At 41.6% G+C, this 15,006-nt stretch overlaps 1 protein-coding gene across 5 annotated transcripts; it reads left to right on the forward strand.

Annotated features, from left to right (window-relative positions):
• Window positions 1-3,114: 3,114 nt before the first annotated feature.
• lclat1 (lysocardiolipin acyltransferase 1) lies at window positions 3,115-13,260 on the forward strand. Of its 5 annotated transcripts, none has more exons than XM_068580906.1 (6): window positions 3,115-3,449; window positions 6,853-7,020; window positions 7,464-7,662; window positions 8,252-8,398; window positions 9,839-9,955; window positions 10,904-13,260. In XM_068580906.1, the coding sequence occupies exons 2-6, from the start codon at window positions 6,853-6,855 to the stop codon at window positions 11,428-11,430; spliced, it is 1,158 nt and encodes a 385-aa protein (XP_068437007.1). In that variant the 5' UTR covers window positions 3,115-3,449; the 3' UTR covers window positions 11,431-13,260. The 5 variants fall into 5 exon arrangements, with proteins under 5 accessions (XP_068437007.1, XP_068437009.1, XP_068437008.1 ...); XM_068580908.1 differs by lacking the exon at window positions 3,115-3,449 and having other exon boundaries at window positions 6,884-7,020; window positions 7,312-7,524; window positions 7,598-7,662; XM_068580907.1 differs by lacking the exon at window positions 3,115-3,449 and having other exon boundaries at window positions 6,884-7,020; window positions 7,312-7,662.
• The last annotated feature ends 1,746 nt before the right edge of the window (window positions 13,261-15,006 follow it).

Genomic DNA, 15,006 nt, shown 5'->3' on the forward strand with positions numbered 1-15,006 from the left:
AATGCATGAGACCTCTAGGAGTCAGTTTGTTGAATGTATTATTTGACATTAAAAACACAAAGCTCAAATGTGCAGTGTTGGGGAGTAACTTCTTATATGTAATAGAGAAATGTCATTAAATCACCCCCCAAAAATAGATGTTGTAATCACTTACAGAAACTGATTAAGTTACAGTTACCAAACACAATGTTGGTGATTACAAAGGCACTACATGTAATGTTTTTTGGAAGAAGCTTTTATGTGAAATATAATATTCAATCTAAGGTTATAAGAACTTTTAATAAAAGTTTAAGAATAATCAGTGCAGAGTATTGTGAGTTTTACACATGATTTAAGGTTGGCTTGTTATCTTTACTGCCCAAATAAAACATGTATTATGAAAGTAATAAAATATAATACGTTAATTGCTTTTCCCAAAGTAATTAAAATAGCTACATTACTTAAATATTAACAGGATTACAAGTAATCTTCTTCCCAACACTAGCTCCACATGTGAGATCAGAGGACCAAGTAGTGATTGTTATTTAAAACAGAACCTCCACAACATCAAAATTAATCAGAGTCAAGCATACTCTGCCAAACTGCTGCACGTCAGCACACCAGCCTGTGAAAACATAACACAACTTCTGGACTCACAAGCGGAGCGCATATTTGGATAAACAAGTCTCAGCACCCAAGGACCTATTCTCTACCCTAAGAGGGTGATGTAAGGTGCATCTCCATCCCATCCTCAAGCTTTTAAAGCATTGATCGATACAAATATACTGGCGTCCACACTATACGGTGGTTGTGTGTTAACATGCTAAGCCCCAGGCTGTTGCTCTTCTATAGGCCGATGTTGATATAATAGACAGTTTATGACCCCGCCACTATAATTTGTATTGCCTAGAGACCACGATGGAAAAATGGGCGGAAAGAAAAAAGAAATAGGACCATCTGCGGAGATAACACACAGAAATTAAGACGAACAACTGGAATTACAGTGCTGATTCAGGTGCGAGGCCGGTACATGTTGTAAATGTGAAGAGGAAGTAAAGAGAAAGAGAAGAAGACTCAAGTTAAATCATCCACGTCTCTTCTTTGAACTACCACAAAAGCACAAGAGGTCACTAGAGGCAAGAATGTTTAAAAAAACAAACTAGAAGAGTCCCCCCCCCCCCCAATAAAGCCTTGTTAAAGTGCTATCAATAGACTCCATTAAAAACAAAACAAAACATAGTGTCCAATGCCTGAAAAAAGACTCTGTTTCTCCCACATGGATTTATGTGGAATGGCACGTCTAACATGAATTAATGTTGCTGGTCGCCACAATTATATGTTGCATGTCTTACCTCCCATGTCGCCTTTATCAGCAGACACAGCTTAAGTGTACATGTTTCAGTTTTTTAATGGATTAAAATGACTGTGATTCTTACCAGAGGTCTTAGATATTTGGAATTCTCAAAGGGAATATGATTAGGAGTACCTGATCAAATTGCTTTTGCTAAATTATCTTGGACAAGCATCATTAATCATGTGGACGTGCTCCCCTTTTGAAGGTGAGTTGGCACTAAACTCAAAAATGAGAGCTTGTTTCAAAGCAAGGTTTTTCCGTTCCCCTTTTGAAGTGATGCGTTGACCCTTGAGAAGTTTATACTGACAAAGCTATACAGTTCACTCAGTCTTTCAGATAGAGTGCATGCCATAGGGAGCAGGTCATGGAAAAGTCTTGAGTTTGACTAAGTGTACTCTCTCTCTTACCTTGTCTGTCAGTCTGACTCAACCTCACACACACACACACACACACACACACACACACACACACACACACGCACACACACACACACACGCACACACACACACACACACACACACACACACACACACACAAACAAGAGAGAAAATGTGCATGCTCGGATACGCTCAGACACATTATTGACCAATCTGCGCACACACACATCACTGACTGCTGAGGTCATTTGTAACAGTAGAACACCTCATAACTGTGGGTAAAAGAAACAAATGACATATGCTAGGATTTATATTACTTTAAAAGGCTATGTTGGGGGACTCAGTTCAGAAGTAAATCATCAATACCATGCTTGAGATTTGAATGAGACCTGACATATTATTACCATGGTGATCTTGAGGAAGAACATGTGAGCAAAACCTCTTAAGCTCAGAGAAGAGGATTATAGAGAACAAAAAGTATTACAATAGTGGACATACCTTTCCTTTCATTTGAGCAAAACATTATTTAAAAACATGAATGTCGATGCAAAGGTTAGATTATCAGAAATGAAGTAGGCTATCAGGTAGAGTCTATTGAAACTATGTGAAGCATTCTGGGTATTTACTCTTAAACACTCCAACCAAGGGGCATGACAAATTTACTTTTCAGTGTGTTGTAAACTATCCATCGTTCTTGTTAAGATGTATAAATAGAAGAAGAAGAAGAAGAAGAAGAAGAAGAAGAAGAAGAAGAAGAAGAAGAAGAAGAAGAAGAAGAAGAAGAAGAAGAGGAAAAAGAAGAGTCCCCTTGTTTTAGAATTAAAAGGATGCTATTTTGAAAAGGTTATTAGATTTTTTTTTTAAGTCCCTGCATTAAGTAACTTGTTCTTGAGTATTGCTAGTTTATGCTATACTTCATCCTTCTGTATTCCTGATAAGCCTTAATACAACTAATGTTATTATAAGCAAATAATATGTCAATAATAATACAACACTCACATGGCCATGTTCCTGCGTAATGAGCCCTTAATGTACATTTTGCTGAAAGGACTTTGGTTTAAGTGCATGACTTTTGGTTATGATGTAGTATTTTATTTCATTGTTTTTCATTGTGGTATTGCATTTTACATGGTTAGAGATATGAATAAGCCTACTTCCACCGCTGTAAGGTGCACTAAAGTCCACCTCTCTTGCTTTGCACCCCTATAAAGACCTGGAGTGCTAGTAGATTGAATGCTGCTTAAAATAATAACCGATACCAGCAACAATCGTCAACTATGAACATGGGAAATCTTTATCGCAATCATTGCATCTAATTTTGCTCCACATGCAGTGTCTGCGGGTTACAGTCGCCTTCTCGACGAAACGTAGCTTGCAGGAACAGCACCCCCTGTCGATGTATGGTTGCAAGGACAGGTGAGAGGTAAACAAGTTGAAAGGTCGTGTTAGCAAAACGGCAAGGCGGCTACACGTTTGCTGCAGTCATACGAAGTAAAGGGAATTAAGAAAGCGAGTTTTCCGGTGGTGTGAATAAGTCGCGAGACACGTATTGGCTGGGAAACAGTTTCAACGGGCGTCAGCTTCGAGGACGAGTAAGCTAACGTCAGCTAACGGCGAGCTGCTAGCTGGCTCGCTTAAGTTGCCATGTCGCAACCAAGTGCTTGGACTTACTGGAGCTAACAGAGCTAGCTCACCTAGCTAACTGCCATTAACTTTGATTCGGGAGGAAAACAAGAAAGGTGTGTATGCTGTCACCCTACAGTGTGAAATATATTAACCAGTAGTTAATGCATGAGTCAGCCTTGTTAAAATGAGCAGATTAACGATGAATAGCAAGAGCTAGCTTGTGTGTTACGTCTTGGTCAATTAGCATTCCCGCTGTTTGTCAGGATGCTTGTGAATCTGACAGCAGGGTATCTTCTCCCAGTAACGTTGCGGACGGCACAACCTCCGGTAGAGTGTCCTTATTGTTAATAGGTCAACGTATTGTTGACGTATTGTGCAGCTACTAAAGAGCACACACTAGCATCACGGTATCGGAAACTATCGGATCAGCCATCTATTGCGACGCCCTGCAGCCTTCTCGCCATTGTTTGTCTTAAGTTATAGGGTTGTCACTTATTTGCATGTCAGGCTCGGGTTGAGTAATTATTTACACAGCGACATGTTAACCACAGAGGTTATTATTTACAGACAGCTCATCTAGTGCCGGGTCTGTTTGTGTAACACCTATTTGAACGTTAACTTAACGTCTTTCTGGTTTAAATTATGCCACTTTGTTTCCCCTACTTTGGGATTATTGAAAAATATGTGTGTAAAAGTGGTTGGACACTCAAGGACAGTTTGTACAGAAAAGTTCCTGACATCATCATTTCATCTTGTTAAATCCTCTGTTTCATCCAGTTCTCCACAGAGGTTGTCCAATTGTCCCAGCTCACTTTGACCTCCAGCTATTCAGTTGAAAAAGGATGAGTCCTCATTGTTTTCTGTTTCATTCCTTCTCTCAATACTGCTTCTCTTTCCACCCAAACAGTGCCACTGTCAGGTTATTGATGGCTGCAGATTGAGTTTGGTTGCCATGTCAGATATTGTCCAGTAATTTTCCTTATGTTTTGTTTTACCATTTAGGCAGCCCACTTGTCAAAGGATATCCAAATGTTATGTACAGATACAACAGTTTCATTTAATTTACATTTATCATATGAGACAATGTTTTGGGACATCACAGCAAGTTGGAGGGTTGTCCAGTTCTAAAGGTTTTTTGTTCTCTCCAAGTGCCGTCTCGGTTGTTAAGTAGACCTGCACTTAGTATTTTCAATTAGTTTTGCAGCATAATCTTTCATTCTTTCCCTCACTCTCTCTTGCACTATGTATCTTTGTTAACACACACACACACACACACCACACCACACCACACCACTTAAGCTCATTGTTTAGCCCAGACGTGCTTGACCTCTTCGCTCTGTTCTTCTCTGTTGGGACGTCTGGTCTTGGCTTAAAGTAAGGAATGCAAAGTGATTGCCAGAGAATTCCGACTTGGAAGAGGAGTATGCTTTGCATTGTGTGTGGTGGTGTGTTTAGGGAACTGCTTTCAGGTCCATTGCTATCTTGATTAAATAATTGTCCAACCAGCCCAAATGGATGGGACTAAATCAAACCACAAGTGGTACTTGTTTGGAGTCTGGAAACAGAATTGTTTCCATGGAAGCTTTCAATAAATAGTGTTTTGTCCCAGGTGTCCACGTCGAGTGGAAGAAAAACATGTTTATTTAACACAAACAAATGTCCATAGTTCCATTCTCTTTTCACATCGCTGGCTGCAGGTGTGGCATGCCTTTTTGCTTATGTATGATTAGGCTTGTCTGCTTGTTCCATGAGCCACCCAAGGGTGTGCTTTCAGTGTGTGTGGGGACACAGTCTAATTGTGCTGAGCGAGCATGTGTTCTCACCTCTCACATGCCTCACAATTTTCCGTTGTTAAAACCACTAACCCATAAACCCTTATTGCTAGTATAATCATGCACGCAAACACACTTGCATCTTTTTAAATGCACCTTCAGCCACTTTGGTTGCTGCTGTGAGACGTGCTGCGTCACGCTGCTGCATAGGGTGTGAGCAAGGGCAAGATGATGGGAGTGTTGGGGGCAGGTAGTTCAATCTAAGGGCTTCATAACAGTAATTGAGGTGGAAAGTGTGAACCGCAGTTCACGGAAGGGAAGAAAACACCTGCTGAATGAAATGTCTCTCCGTAGCACCAGCTGAAACTACCTGCATCAGCAAAGCCCGGGGCCTAATCAAATTTAAGACTTACTGTATTTCCACTTTTAACCTTTTATCTCTGAGGATGTTCTAATTTACTTGCTTATGTGCTTAGTTTAATTTGAGTTGATCTTATTGTGTGGTTGGGTTGTTTAAAATAAGATTGCATTATTTTCTAAACATGCACACAGTTGTCAGCAATGTTCTGCTTCTTATTTAATCACACAAACTCCAGCTACACCTTACATGAATAGACACTTTTACTGTCTTTCAATTTATTAACTCAGCCCTTTTTCACAAGTGTCTCAGTATGTAGCAAGTGTAGCACATCAAACATTTGATATTTCTTCCTCAAGGACAATCTAACATGGTCCTTGAGGCTGTTAAACATCCACTAGCCCCGGATTTCAATATGTTGGTTTGACTACATGGAAGTAGAAGAGAGTGATAGCGCGCACTTGGGAGAGGTAACAATGATTAAACACCTGCGTGTATGTGCCATACATAGGTCATGTTCCACAAGTTTTACATTACCACTGGGAGCTGAAGTGGTCACCACTGATGTCATTGGATTGACAAGGGATTCCCATTGACATCTCCAGATGAGCCCCTTTTAAACTGATCTGATATGTCATGGACAACTGAAGGTCTTGCTACATGGTTTTGAGTTGCAGAAAGCTCAGTTCACTTCCCTCAGGGAGTTAATGACGTGTGGCAATTCTACCATGTTGCAGCTACTCTTGAGAACATGCTTAACTATTCTTATTGTTTGCTAATTGTAATTGGACCTTTTTATTTGTGTGTTATTTATTTCTGTAATTGATTCCACTCCTAGTATCAGGGTGGATGGCGCTCAGAGGTAATTGTGCTTGTGAGAATGGCAACTTAACCATTGGTCAAATTCCCAGTATCACCTCAGTTACTGACAAGATTATACATCTTTCGCGGCTATAGCTGGGATATGTTTTGTATTGAGAACGTTAGAAAATGTTCTTCAAAGTTAAAATGCACCTGAACAGCCACACTTAATTTACTGACCATGCACCCAAGATTTGTCACCCGGTCGGAAAGGTTCCCCTATTTACATTCCACACTAGGTATCTCTGCCCTGGATGTTCCACTGTTTGTGGGAAATTATATCAGAAGAACAGAACAGCATTCTTTGCTCTTGATGAGACTATTGATAATCCCAATTGTTGAGCTGCTCCACTTCAACTACTTTCCAGAGTGGAAATCCAAGTCAGGAAATCCAAGTCAGGAATTCATTCCGCGAACGTCAACATTTCTTTTCTTCATAATACAACAACGTCAGTTCAGACCTTTGACTGCTCGTGAAATTATATTCATATTCAGGTTAATCTTGTCTCCCTCATCTCCCCACAGATGGCTGTGTCGGTGCGAGGCCTGTACTTTGTGGTGACCCTGTTTCTGGGTAGCTTCTTTGGAAGTGTCTTCATGTTGGGTCCGATGCTGCCTCTCATGCTGTTGTCTCCTGCTTGGTACCGCTGGATCACTGATCGCATCGTCGCTACCTGGCTCACCCTGCCTGTGGTGTGTACACCAGCTTATTCTTTACTTAGCCCACTAATGTGCTGACCAGATAGTAAGTTAAATGTGTTTGACACAGTCATGGCCGTCTGTTTCATCTCGGTGTTATTTTTGCTGCACTATGTAATCAGATTTTATTTTTTATCAGAAGTACACTTCATTTATTTGGATTGTCCTTGAGAACAATTATGCAAAACGTGTTTATAGTGGCTGCATAAATTGATGTCATTATTAATTTATGTTCTTCTCACTTACGCCCCCTTAAATCTATCTTACCACCTTTCTTCTTCCCAGTCCCTCCTCTCTCCCTCTACATCCTTTTTCATGAATCATCCTTGTCTCCTCTACCTCTCCATTTTGCTCTCTCTTCCTGCCCTTTCCATTCTTCTCCCTCTTGTGCTTCTTCTTCATCCTCCCTCCATCCCGGCGTCTCCCCCCCTCTGTAGTCGTTGCTGGAGCTGGTATTTGGGGTGAAGGTGGTAATAACGGGCGATGGCTTCATTCCGGGTGAGAGAAGTGTGATCATCATGAACCACCGTACCCGACTGGACTGGATGTTTCTTTGGTGTTGTCTGCTCAGGTACAGCTACCTTCGTCTGGAGAAGATCTGCCTCAAGGCTGCCCTGAAGGCCGTGCCTGGCTTTGGTGGGTATTTAGCGGGTGCCCTGACCTTTCTTGTACACACACACACACACACACACACACAGACTTTCACACCTCTGCATACCATAATATAATTTAATCTTTACAAAGCACTTATTAAATATAATCTTTGCAAATAGGTTCATGGAGGAGAATCTAAATACAAGAGAGGAACAATATAATGCAAATTCAGAGCAGGTCAAAAAATATCTATTATTGTGCCGACCCTCAATGATATTAATGGAGTGGACAACATAATAGCACATATCAGAATAACACAATGCAACGTGGCCACCGAAATGACCACAGTTAAATCAGCAGCACCCCTTCAAAACCGTTTCAACAAAGACATTATAACCTTCACAAAGGTCATATTTATTGCAAGGCTATTGTATTAAACCTCTTTCAAACATACAGCAAGCGAACACACTCTGGCGGATGAAATTGTTGGTGAGAAAATGCTGGTTTGACAAACCTGATATCCTGACGCAGTATATGAAATATAGACCTTGCCTGCTTTGAAAATGTTCTACCGAATCAGTTGAGCATGAGAAGGAATCATTTACACAGTAACACTGTATATATTTTCCAGGCTGGGCGATGCAGATGGCCTGCTTTGTCTTCATTCAGCGTCGTTGGGAGGAGGACAAGAAGCACTTGGCAAACATGCTGGACTACTTCTGCGACATCAGAGAGCCCCTGCAGCTGCTACTGTTCCCAGAGGGCACAGACCTCACCGGTAATAAAATAAACAATGCAACACACCATCCATTCAGGGGGACCATTTGACCATATTTCAGAATAGGTTTCCCACCAACCGGTTTCCAGAGCTCAGCTTGGCCCGACACCTGTCTCACACCTTTGCACTGACACTGTTACGTAAACACAGTTTCCAAGTGATGAGGCACTTCAGCAAAATCCGTTGACACACATCCCATACAGTTATTTCTGCAAGAATGCTCTGATCTCTCAATGCAAGCACCAGCGACACTCGTGTCTGAAGCCCTTTCAGACCACCACTAAGCCAATCAAAGTCCCGAGTAGCTTTAGTCTGGGAAGCTTAACTTCCATTGACATAGCAAGACGTCAGAAGGGGTCCGGTGAAGTTGCATCATAATTGGACAGCAGATTTAGGGCTTTAAAGATCACTTGACTTTCGGTGTTGCGCATGTCCCTTTACATGTGTGTGTGTCTGCGCACAAACGGCTGTATTTAAGCCTCTTAAACCTCAAAGCTTAATTTGATGCAAAAGGGGACGCATACAGTATGTTAGGACGCCATATGCGGAAGTTATGCTGTTCTTTACTCTTGGCATACATACAGACCTCCATCTACGGGATCAGTTTCAGAGTGCACTTACTTTAAGCCCCTCTAAACATTCCCGTGACCCCTTTTTGAAGCGTATAGAGCTCGTGTGAATTGAACAGAAGATTGTAAAAGAATGACCAGTCACAGCTTTGAGCAGATGCCTCGTCACTATGAATCTGTCCGTTGTCTTTTGTCCTATTTGCCGGCCTGACAGAGCTACTTATTACATGATATGACTAATAGTTTCCATGTTCCTGCAACAAGTTCCTGAGGAATGTTAATAAATAATCATCTTTCCTGTGTTTATATCCCCTGGTGGTTTTTACAAATGTGTAAGCGTTTGTCACTGGTGGATGTATTTGGTGAACGTGGTCATATCCCGGAACCAACAATAGTATTTATTTAACTGCTATTTTTATGATAGTCCACTGTTTTTTTGTTTTTTTGCTATTGTAGCTCTTGTCAGTCAAGTTTTACTTTTTCTCATATTGATACCTTATAAGAATATAATATTTCGTTCATATTTTCACAGATATAATATTAATTTCACAATACAAATTAGATTGTAAGGTCACTAAAGTCCAAACAATCTTAATTGATGTCTTTTACTGCTGACTTGTTAAGATACAATAAAATGACCTTGGATCATTTTATTGTTTTTAGAGAATAGAATAACATGATCAGTCTAATGCACATGAACACTACACTGTCATGTGTGCTTTAAAAAAAAAGTTAATAATTATACAAGGGTATCTTTTCTTACTTGCAAGTAATATATTGTGTACCTATAGTTAATTGCTCCCCATGATTTACAACGTAATATGGGGATTTCAGCTGCCGGAGATTTATTGTGTATATTTGTCCTTTGCAGAAAACACAAGAGCAAAGAGTGATGTGTTCGCTGCCCAGAACAACCTGCCAAAATTTGAGTATGTACTGCATCCCCGCAGCACTGGATTCACCTTTATTGTGGACAGACTACGAAAAGGTATTTATTTAGTGGGAAAGTGATCCGCTCGTAATACAGATGTAATTGTTAGTTGGCAGTCAAACAGCGGCACTTTTGTTGATTGGCATTATTTGGTCACAGTCATCACGATGGAAATATCTGATCAGCAAAACCGAGGGAAAATGACATGCTATCATGATGATTGTAGTCAGTCCGCTGACGCAGTTTGTTTGGGAGGAATCACACTTGTTATTCTTCAGCCTCGGGCCTGTGCTTCATCCTACTGCCAGCCATTACAACACCCTAGAGAATCTCATGTTTCCCTATGAGCTAATTCTGGCGGTCCTCCAGAGTTCTTAAATACCACCTCTGGTCCTGCTGTCTCATCCACCACCTGCCCTGGATGCTGAACACGGCACTAACTCTCCACGCAGGTGTTGTGAATCCGTGTGATGTCATCAGACTTAGGTAATTCTCCTCTCCCCGGCTCTGTACTGCTGACATGCTGTGCATGTTGTCTCTGTCCGAGTCCACTGTGCCCCTCGCGGCTCTATTTTTACCGTGGTAGAGCTGAGCTGTACAAGAGCAGGCGCTGGCAGGTGTCATCCTGTTCACTTGATATTTCATTCAGCTCTATATGCGTGTTGTAAGGGCACTGCGGATCAGTGACGACGATATAACACTTCATGGTAGTTTTGAGGCCAGAGAGGGGATGAAGCTGTAAGCCTCTGGATAATTAGAGGTACATATGTAATGGAGCTTAGGGCTGCGATTTTGAAGCGTGCATAAAACACTTCCAATATCCAGTATGGATGAGGGAAAGGGGATTATATTTAGTTTTCCCTGCAGTGTCATATTTTACAGTAAGCTGGCACTCTTTAGGTTTTTACTCAGTACTTTTGTAGTCTCGTTCAATGAATGTTTTTGGTTATTAAACTATTATAGTGTTGTTCCTTGGATCATTTTAAACTGCATCCCTTTTTCTAGGAGATAACCTGGATGCGGTCCATGACATTACGGTGGCATACCCAAAGAACATCCCTCAGACGGAACGCCACCTCATCCTGGGACATTTCCCCCGTGAGATCCACTTCCACGTCCGCCGCTTCCCTGTGGCTTCCCTGCCCGACTCCTCCTCTGACCTGGAGTCTTGGTGTCGGGAGCGCTGGGCTGAGAAAGAAATCCGACTGCGGGACTTCTACTCAGGCCAGCACCGGGGGTTTGATAGGGACGGCGTTGTGCTCGTGCCACCGTGTAAGACGGAGCTGCGAGTGTCTCTGATCAAAGCCGCCTCACTGCTGTACTGGAGCAGTTTCATTGCTCTGTGCTTCACCGGCCTGTGGCTGTGGGCTCCATTCAGGCTCTACTTCGTGGTCATGGTTGGAGTCTTTATGGCCCAGCAGAAGCTGATTGGTGGGCTGGAGCTGCTGGAGTTGGCCTGCCATCGATACTGGAAGGCCATGGCTGCTGCCGTGGATGAGAAGAGTAAGGTGCAAGATGGAAAGATGCAGTGAGAATGGAAGACGAGGTTGACTGGACAATGATAGGTTTCCACCTATGCTCAGCAGGGACACTGAGGACTCAGTTGTCTTGGCCTGTTCAGTACAGAGGGCAAGAGGACCCTTATGAGGGACCCAATGCTCCATGCCTTAGAAAAGGGAGTAATGCGTTAACTTCCTTACGGTATGCATGGCTTCAGTGGAGAGCGCTTACCTTTCTGTCCAAGAAGCATTAGAGGAATGTTATTTGCATTTATATTTGTTGGATTCAAGGAATTCATCCACATGCTGTGTCACTTGCTCTTTATATGTCTCTCCTCCTCTGAACTCAGTTGTTTAGCTTGCTCTTCAGCCATTTTATTAGTTTATGTTGTTGGTGTTTTATTGTAGTTGTTTGTTCAGAGGTTCTTTATCGACATGCGTCATGAAACAATGCTGTTAGTATTCGTTACACTGTTGCCATGTCTTTGGAACTCGTTTTATTGTATACTATGTTGCCATTGGTTTTATTTCAGGGTCATAAATTATGGAGCAGAGCCATAGTACAGACCACCTGTTCATATGATGACTTGACTCTCACCAATATTCAAATCATCACTGCAATTTGCAGGATTAGACTGACGGGACTAGTTAAATGAATCTGTTTCAATTAGTAGTCACTAACAAGGAAAGAAAAGGGTTGATGTAATTGCCAGATAATTACAAAGGAATATACAGGTATATATGTGTACCATTGTTTACCTTTTTGGGGTCTAATTACCCTTTTTTACAAATTGGGGAATTAAGTTTTACAAGTTAGTCATTATAGGTGACTTGTGATGACGTTTATTACTGTAAAGATATTGAAACGCAATCTATGTTCTCTTTATTTGCTCAAGTAGCTTTTGCACATGAAAGCCAAAGCGGACGTGATTTAAAAGAAAAAGAAACCAAACAGAATGTAGTCTGTGTTGTTAGGAACGTGGACCCTCGCCCATTACGGACAAGGTTACCCACAGCTCCGCCGAGATACCACTTGTAGTTATCAACTCATCGAGATCAAAGATCTGACAGATCTCATGTCTGTAGAAGCAGATGAGCTTTGTGCCCTTTCTGGGAATGGAGGGATGCCTTTTAGAGGCAGGTTGTGGGTGGAAGAATGTCCTGTTGGGACAACATTGCCCCTCCATGTGCAGGGTGGCATAGAGGACCAGACTTGGAGTGGAAAACTGGCCATGAACTCAACCTAATCCAAAAAAGCCCTGTAATGCCCACCTCTGCCCGTGTCCCTCACTAGAGGGCTGGCATTAATGCGCCTGCTCAACTCAATTAGCAGATGACAGCTGAGAAAGCTATACTCCAATTGTGCCAAAAAAGGACAGAAATTGAAGCATGTTTGGAGCGGTGCTTCAACCACACTTATAACCACTGACTCTCCTTGACGCGCGATACCATTTCAAACCCTGTGAATTCTGGGAGTCCGGAAACATTCGCGTCTCGGACGGCACTTACTGTAACACTGTGCGATGTGTGATCTCGACGATCACGTCAACCCTGATTTGTGAGACAATTGTCTTTTGACTGATGTATTTTTTTGTTTATGTTTCTATGAATCTGAAGCTCCTGTAGTTCATATGTAAAGAGGCTGTTTCCAGTCACTGTGATCCAGCGGTGTTAACAATTGTACCATCAGCATGTAGTAGTTTACCAGACATGGTACTATATCCTGTTTCATCAACCCTGAACCAGCCAAAATCTCCACGTATTGCTCTGTAACCTGTGCCGTTTTCTGTTGCTCATTTTACAATCACTTGCTGATGCTGGACCTTCAATGTCACTGTCCTCAGGTAAAGAGTCATTCTCTCACAGGAGGAAAAAATATATATATATATATATATATATATATATATATATATATATATATATATATATATATATATATATATATATATATATATATATATATATATATATGTATATATATATATATATATATATATATATATATATATATATATATATATATATATATATATATATATATATATATATATATATATGTATATATGATATACATCTCAATAAATATACTCTATCAACTCATTCACGTTTCCAGTCTTTGTTCTTTCAAGGTTTTGTTGTCAACCTAGGACATGTTCACTACTGATGATATGACTAATAATGCTTGTAAACTCACTTGATTAAGTAATGATGTATCAGCTCATGTCATCAGATTACAACGGTAACATCAGTTAAAAATGTCCGACATCGCAGACATAACAGTGTGACGTTATTGCATTATGGGAAATGTGACACTCGTGCGTCTCATTTATTCATTCTTCCACTCATGGAAAACATTTCCATGAGTGTTTTTAGTGGCTGCAGAGCATCTTGTGCATCGCCTCGGCAGCCCTTTAATCTAGAATGTACCATAACAATCACCACACTGCAGTGAATGAGTCAACAGGACCTTGAACGCTCGCGTTACACAACACTCGGGCCGCAGTTTGCGCGCACAGACACACACACACACACGTCCTGGTCTACTGTAGACAACCAAAAAGGTCAGGAGCTCTGAAGGTGAAGTGCAGTTGTCATAGAAACCAATGTTGACTCCCCTGTCTCCTAGCAACGGGATGTAGAGTGATGTCAATCGAAAGCGTGCTATTTTCTCCCGCTGACAGAATGATGTCACTCCTTTGTTTGCGCGTGTGTGCAGAGAGCGGTGGAAAGATGGAAGTTTATTTCTATATTCTATATCTCGGCTCTCCTGTGGGAATAGACGGAGGGGGCGCGATGCTGACATCCCGTGGAATCAAAGACGAAAGGCGAGGGTGAACTAAAATAGCTGTCCGAGGATGATGAATCACAAGCCGATTAAGGGTGCAACTATGCTCACGGTGCTTTTTTTTTTTGTCCTCCCAACTCCGAAACATCCTCCACATCTGAATATAACTTCAAATTTGCTCCGATAGGTTTGACTGTGAGTGTGCTGGAAGATGGATGGTATTAGACACGTGAGAGCATCACTTCATGAGTGTGTATTTTGTGTTTCCTGTTGTTTGATTTGGTCCTGAAAGACCGATTGTCTCAGTAACGGAGCCTTTGGGGACACTCACTGTCCTGCTCAAGTGTGCTGTGGAAGTGTCTGAGTGCTGGAGGAAAAATAGCTCCCTCTGTGAACACACAGAAAGCCTATGTCACATCTAAATTTGGGCCAAATTGCTCGCAGACTAATAGGATCAACAAGGCGGTGTAATTATCTTATCTGGCTCGGTGGCTTTTTCAATAAAGAGAGCAGATAATCCCGAGGTTACACGGGGACAAAGTCAAAGACTATGATGAATTATACAGCAGGACAGTGAGCCAGTCTGGAAGTGGAGCCTCCTTTTTTCCTCTAGTCATGCCCGGCATTTAAAAGGCTCGTGATAGGACAACTAGCAACTGCCGGCGATAAAATACATTTTTGTTTTGTGTCTTCAATAGCTTAAATTAATATTTGTCTGAGTGCTGCAGAAAAAAAAACAGACCTGTGCCACCACTGTGACAGACACACTAAGGAAGAAGCCTTCCAACAGGATCGGAGCTATAAATAACTCTACGGCAGCGCTG

The sequence above is a fragment of the Clinocottus analis genome, unplaced genomic scaffold (assembly GCF_023055335.1).
Source record: "Clinocottus analis isolate CAN_PGR_092001 unplaced genomic scaffold, fCliAna1.0.p SCAF_17, whole genome shotgun sequence".
In the NCBI taxonomy this organism is placed as follows: Eukaryota; Metazoa; Chordata; class Actinopteri; order Perciformes; family Cottidae; genus Clinocottus; species Clinocottus analis.